Raw genomic sequence first — 7,044 nt, 5'->3', positions numbered from 1 at the left:
TGATCTATGACTCATTTATGCATTATCATTTGAAATTCTTGGGAGAAAGAAATGTATCAATTCAAAGGGAATCCTTGTCTGCCAAAAAAAAAAATATCCCTGAGCAAAATATAACAAGAAACCCCTTCCCTGCCCTCCTTCTTCTTTCCCCAGTGCAGCCTTTCCATTTCCAGCTCGAGCAAAGTTTTAGTCTTAGCATTATAAGTCAGTGTGGGGGAACTGCTCCAAAACCTCTGTGTGTGTGCTGGGGGAAGAGGTAAAGGCCTCTGTGCAGGTGTGTCTGGCTGAGCGCCGGACTCCGTGCGTGAGTGTGTATAATAGCATGTCTGCCTATGCCACTGAGTCCTTCTGCCTTTCCTGGGGGATGCTGTGTGTGTCCGCCACTTGCAGGGTGTGCATGCATCGCCCTGCTAGTTGGAAATGTTTGTTCCTCTGTGTCTCTGTACACTCTGTGTGTGTACACGTGTGCTTGTGCACATTTCCTTCGTCAACCCTGTTGGTGTCTGTGTAAAAAGATGGTAGAAAGATAATAATATCAGGTGGGAACAGTCCGTATGAGAGGATGTAATACAGATGAGACAACTTGTTTTAGGAAAAGCTTGGAAAAAAATCTGTTGGAGAGATTAGTGAATAGATTTGTCTTTCACTTTTGGATGTGTCTGTTCAAGGCTGCTGCAATGGTACATGTAAAAGCCATCTCAAAACATCTGCAGTACTCTCCCTGAACGAGACGGGCACAGGGCAGGGATGAGGCTGCAGCCTGCACTCTGAATTTGTAGCCATATACTGTTTGAACAGATGTTTTTCTTTTTGTTGAAAGAGAGTTTTTTAATAATGGAACAGAGCTTTAGTCTCTAATCAGCTATTGACTGATTTTCCATCACCAGACAGGCACAGAGACACACACAGAAAAACTTGGTTCGTGCCCCGTTAAGTGGCTTACACGTCTGCCTGTGCACCTACCTATCTGCCTGTGCACAGATACACACCCCGGCACCCACGCGGCAAGCACACAACACCCCCGGGGACACACCAGCTACACAAGCTACATGTGGCTGCATTTACACATGGCACAAGATGTAAAGCAAGATCTCTTAAATTAAGATCGGGTCCCCTGGTCTGAACCACGCTGAGGTGGGACATTGTGAATGCCGCTTGCGGCTCCACCTTTGTGCTTTGCTCAGGGACTTTTCTGCAGATGTGCCAGAGGAGTGTGGTGTTTTACATATACCATATCATATGGCTAGTCATGCCTAGGCTCAGGGAGAGGGACAACAAAAGGATGCAATTTGTGCCTTGATTGTGGCTTTTGTCATGTTCATCTAGGCTCTTATGCTCATTTCCATCTTCTGGGGTCATGTCCAATTTGCCTTATTTTCTTCTTTGCAAGTTTAAAAATAGCAGGGAGCAAAAAAATTACTCTTAGCGGTGCCTGGGAGTCAACATAACCTGTGAGCTACTGCCATGTACAGGCACTGAGTATATACCGAGCCTGTTTAAAGCACGAGGACAAAATCCTCCTTTACCATCAGCAATGCAGACCTTTTATTTACACGAAGACAGTCCCTGTGCATGTTTCACACTCATGCTACGTGCAAAACTCCCCTTCCCATCCCTGCAGAATGAATGCAGAATATATGAGATCTGCAGTGCAGGTGAGTGATTTCCCAGTGCTGACCCAAGAGGAAAATCGAGCCCCGCACATCGTGTCAGCGATGTCCAAGCGACACAGAGCTGCATGTGTGTGCCCGCTCACCCCAGTCAGATCGGATTTTTGCCTCTAAGATTGCAGCGCAGTTCTTGTGGTCTGCTTTCTCTTAGTGCCGGTTGCGGCTGTGCCCTTTGTGGCAGTCAGGGGCTTGCAGGAGTGTTTTCTTTTTGAAATCTGTGTGCAACATGATGTGGTCGATCGGCTGTAGAATTCCAGAGACTGGCTCCCCTCCCTCGCCTGGTGCTGCGTGGGTTGGACAGAAAACTTTCAGCATCACCTTAGGATACCGTCTATCTAGCTACATCTGTTTGTCTTTTTATCTGTTTGTTCATTTTGTGTTTGTCCATCACCTGTAGCAGTTCAGTTGAAGAATGGTAGAGCCCCGTCTTAATTTTCAGCTTTAAATATGCCTTTATGGGGAAAAATCCCACAGAAGAAGAGCTGGAGAGGTAAAACATGGGAATGTACCTAGCAAACACGAGCTGAGCATTTCTGAGCACCACTGTTATTGTTTCTATAGCTATGAAGCGGTATCACGTACCTAATGGTGGAGCACTCCTTTTCGCCGTGCCTTTCCTCGAGGCCAGTGGATATGATTTCCCTCTTCATTATTTGCCATTTGATCTGATTCTATAGGACTGTCCTGATTTGTGACAAAGAAGCAAACCCTAAAGTGGTAGCAAAGAGGAGGAGGAATCACCTGGTTTGACTTTGCTTGTAGGGGCACACAGCCTCCTGGTCTGGCAGCCCCACAATCTTTGTCTCTTAGCGCTGGACTCGGGAGTGGTGGTGGGACTCCCTGAGGATCTGCCAGAGTCTGTCTTTGTCCATTCCTCTTCTCCCTTACCAACCCTTTCCTTTCTGACACTAGGTTAGCACTTTTTAGATTTCCTCATATATACATCAAAGGACAGAAAAAGACCTTCTGAGTGACACGTTCAGTTCCATCCCTTCACTGGCAACTGGTTCATATAGTCCTTCCTGTAAATTTGTTAGGCGCCTTGTTAAAGCAGATTGCTGGCTTGCCCCCAGTACCTCTGTTGGAAGGCTCTTACAGGATCCCTTTGCCCAGATGGTTAGAAACCTCCTATTTGAAACCTTAATCTCCTTTCCACACTAGAGGAGACATATTGGATAAGAGCAGGGAGGGCCTCCCTGTACCCACTTGGTGAGCTCTTAGCATCTTCTCAGACACCTCAGGGCTGTGCAGATGGTATCAAATTTGTTACCAATGGAAAGATGGGACCCTCCAGGACTAGAGGAGAGGCTGTTGCTCTTAGGGTAGCGTTGCGTGCTAGGACCCGTGCACCTCCCATTAAAACCCCATGCAGTTGTGGTTGATGGTGCACTTGGCGGGCTTCATACAGTTCCTCTGTGTGATGAGCTCCTTCAAAACCTGTCGTATGGCACCACGATGTGCAGAGGGCTGAGTGACTGCAGGACCTGTGCCCTTAGTCATGGTGGGGCCATAGATATGTCTAGGTGTAACCTGAGGCGTAGCTGCCCTGTGGCCCTAGTCTAAATCCTGATTTCAAGCTCACAACTTTCCCAGCAAGGACAAGTGCCCAGGTGGCTCAACATAGCCTATGCTAGCCTAGTTATTTTTATAATATTAGGAATATAAGATACAATTCTTAAGTCATTGGAGGAAATCTTTGTTACTTTTTGCTTGTTCCACAAAAAAACCAAACTTGTTATTCATATATGTTACAGTGGCAGTAGAGTGGTTCATACACAAATAGAAATCCATGTCCAACATCAGTTTCTACACGCCTAGCACACAGTCCTGCCCAAAATGCAATGCAGATATGATCTAGATAGTAGTTATCACTACCTGCTTGTGTAGTATTTCCAGGGAGATCAAACAGTTGCAAAAGCCAAGCAACTAAGCCCCCAAAATAAAAAATCCTTCCTTGTCCCATGAGCTACAGAGATGGCTTCTATTTAAAACCAGTCCTCACAAAAGAGCACAAATTTTATCCTTGATGCTTGAAGCTCAACTATTTACACAGGGAATTTAGACTCTTCACTTGTGGTTTTGGCAAAAGCTTCACACAAATGTTTTGCACTGGTGGTCTCCTAGCCATTTAAGATAAACGACAAAATCAAATGCAGTCCTTGCAGACTGGAGCGCTGGATGCTGTGCCAAGGATGAAGTATCCCCGTTTGCCTCACATGTGTAGCTGTCAGATCAACATGCAGGCCTAGTTTCCGAATCAGGACTCTTGAGGTGGAGAGGCTCCCTTAGAAAATGTTGTTTTTCTAGGGTTGGAAGGAGCACGGATAAATACTTCTCCTTGCTGCCACGGTGTAAGCTCCCTTAGAAAATGTTGCTTTTCTAGGGTTGGAGGGAGCACAGATAAATATTTCTCCTTGCTGCCATGGTGTTTGCATGTATCTGCAAGGCAGACACGCATGCACAGACAGAATTGCCACCATTAAAAAAAGGAGAGCATTTGCCAGAAGATACCCCACAATTAACACACATATTTCCTGATCTCAGTACAGGGGGAAACTGTGGTTTCTGATCTACCACTGTGCGGTAACTGTTGGCAAATGCCAGCTTTTTAATGGCGACCACTCCACCACATATCTTCATTTAGAAACTGCCCTTGATTAGTAGCTGCCCTTTATTTAATAATTAAGTGGCAGGCATCGTTTTAAATGAAAGGGGTGGGATTCACGGTGGATGTAAAGTGGTTCCATTCTCTCAACTTCCCTTTAAACTCTGCTAATTCATGCCAGCCAAAAATGTGGCTTCTACCTGATTCTGCGTGTGTGTATGTTTGTGCGCATCTGTATTTGTGCAGGTGTATATCGATATTTAAGACTTGTATCTTAGTTTTTCAAAGCCACGGAGCTCAGTTTGGACTAGTGCCAGGAGGAGTGAGTGTTTCCAGTGGAGCCGGAGAAAACTCTTAAATACAGCTTTTAAATGGAAGGTGGTTCCTAGAGGGGTTAAAAATAAATAATACGGTTGGAGGTTACAATATCATCTTTTAGCTACCAGGAAAAAGGTTGCTCCCTTCTTCACAGGCTCGATAGGGAAGCAGCCTGCATAATCGGGGCATGCAAAATGCACAACTGGCTGCAGCTCAAGCGGGAAGGCAGTACAGCGGCCGCCAGTGCTTCCTTCTGGGAGCTCGGCTCCTGGCACCTCTCTGAAGCCATTTGAGCTCTAAGTCATCGCACTTTGTCCGGGCTGGTGTGTGGAGTCTGCTTCAGCAGCGGCTCGGCAGAAAGTCTGCCCAGTTTTGTGTCAGCTCAATGCATTAACACAGCTGTAAAACAATAATCCCCCTTTTGATTCGGCCCTGCTCCAGGCCAGGGCCGCCCGTCCTCCCCCGGCTTCACCCCTCTCCGTGCCCCACCACGGGCCCCCAGCCCGGGTTTGCGGGTCCCCCATGTCTCTTCTTGCTCTTCCCCTGCCCGGCGCCAGCCCGCCAGCCTCAGCCGGACCCAGAGAGGGGTTCAGACCAAGCGTGTCGCGTGTTAGGCAGCCAGACCCCGCCTCGCCTGTCTCCCCTGATGATGCCTCCTCTATCCCTTCAAACTTAGATCCGACTGACAGTTTTTTCTATTGTTTTTTCTCCAGGGCCGTCCAGGCCTGCAAACCTGCCGGGGGCTCCCATAGCTGCCTCCTCCCACCCTCACACATCCGTGATCACGTCACCTCTCCGCGCACTGGCCTCCCTCCCGCCCTGCCTTAGCCTGCCCTGCTGTGGTGCACGTGCAGTCTCAGTTGGCGGGACTCAGACTGAGATTCAGACTGAGACGTCAGGCACATTTGGATGTCATTGTCAGTTGTCAGGTAATAGAAACATTTTTTTTTTTTGTTGCTATCTGAAGGTCAGTAGTGCTGCCAAGTGATGTCGTCTTTGCTGTGGGAGAGCTGCCTTTGCTGGGTCGCATGGGGAAGGCAGAGAAAATGCCCTAAACCACCCCCCTCTCCTTCCTTCTTCCCCCTCCACCCTGGTGGAGGATGGGGAGCCGGAAAGGGCGTGCGACTCCCTCCATTTCCCCATCCCTCCCCTCCTGCCTGCCCACCTTCAGCTGTCACCAGTGGCCACTGCCGGGCCATTAGTGCCACGTTGTGAACAAATGTCTGAGACTCCTCACAGAATGTGATACCCCAGTATCAAGATTTTGTCTCTCTGGGCTGTTTATTTTAAGCTTAATTGGATAACATTTAACATCTGAGGTTTTTTTCTTCCACCCCCTCCTTTTTTTTCCCTCCCTCCCCAATCATTCGTATTAAAGGATCTCCACATCCATGTGCACGCAGGATGTATGTGCTCCATGCCGTTTTCTCCCTTGCTTTGAGAAAATGCTCCTTGGTAACTTGCCACGCATCCCTTGCCTCTCCCCCGTCAGCTTTTCTTTTCCTTTATTCCTTTTGGATGCTTGACTTTTGTCACCGCAAGGAGGGGAAAGTGATGTGGAAATGAGGGTGCACTGAGCTAGCCAAAGAGGACATGGACATATTGTTGCCAGACCCCATCATTTCAGACCCAGCGATCTCTTTGAAATCAGTGGGTGTTTCTGAGCGTGGCTCAGCTGCAAGATTGGGTCTATGGTGAACTGTGGGCTGGAGAGGTGAAAATGGGGAAGGCTTAAAAGAAAATACAGCTGTGGCAAAATCCGCAAGCGTTTATGGAGTCTCACTGTGGTGGGCCAAACCCTGCAGCCCTCATTCATGCTAACGTGCATGGAGTTTTAATGGGGAGTTCCCAGAATGAATCTGGCTAAGTAATGCGTGAGGACCAGAGGATTTAGAGAGACAGCAATGACTGTCAGGAGTAAGGCCTTTGGGAAATGGCTCCTCCTGTCCTCCTGAAGCTGGCAAAACTGCTGCACTCAGCTTTTTCCTTCCACAAGCAGTGGTACCACCTGGCTGCAGTATGCTATTTCTCACAAGAATGTCCCTGTACATCCTTCATTGCTCTAATAAAGCAAGAGAAAAAGTTTTGCAAGAAATTTAAATTTGCAGCTTGGAAAGACAAATATTCTCGGGAGGAGGCTGAGAACACTCCTGAGGGTCCTGTTTCGACCCTGGGTGAAGCTCAGGGCAGGCAAGAAAGGCTCCTGTTCTGCCTGGGAGAGGCTCAGCCTGCACCCAGCTGCTTGTGCCAGGGCGCAGGCATAGGGCTTGCAGCGATGCACTGCGTGGTGCGGCACAGTCACTGCATCCGGGGATTTGGTCAGATTTCCTGTCCGAGCTGCCGTACACAGGGTGGGGAAGATGCTGTTTTAATCTGGCTCTGCTTCATCAACCTCAGCAGATTGACCAACTGGCCTGAGACGGGTGTAGAGATGGGCTCTTCCGCATGGTG

The 7,044-nt window shown here is 48.3% G+C and overlaps 1 protein-coding gene across 4 annotated transcripts in view; it reads left to right on the top strand.

Moving 5' to 3' along the window:
- Nucleotides 1-7,044, top strand: part of BCL11B (B-cell CLL/lymphoma 11B (zinc finger protein)) — a 92,609-nt gene that overhangs the window by 36,921 nt on the left and 48,644 nt on the right. For 2 of the 4 annotated variants that reach the window (XM_009322545.1, XM_009322546.1), the window contains exon 3: nt 5,307-5,522. The exons of the other annotated variants lie outside the window; for them this stretch is intronic. In XM_009322545.1, the coding sequence (XP_009320820.1) occupies nt 5,307-5,522 (216 nt within the window). The remainder of the gene's footprint in view (nt 1-5,306; nt 5,523-7,044) is intronic. 4 annotated transcript variants of the gene reach the window in all.

This window comes from Pygoscelis adeliae, unplaced genomic scaffold (genome assembly GCF_000699105.1).
Source record: "Pygoscelis adeliae isolate BGI_AS28 unplaced genomic scaffold, ASM69910v1 Scaffold374, whole genome shotgun sequence".
Classification (NCBI taxonomy): Eukaryota; Metazoa; Chordata; class Aves; order Sphenisciformes; family Spheniscidae; genus Pygoscelis; species Pygoscelis adeliae.
This window is presented reverse-complemented; position numbering and strand designations above follow the sequence as displayed.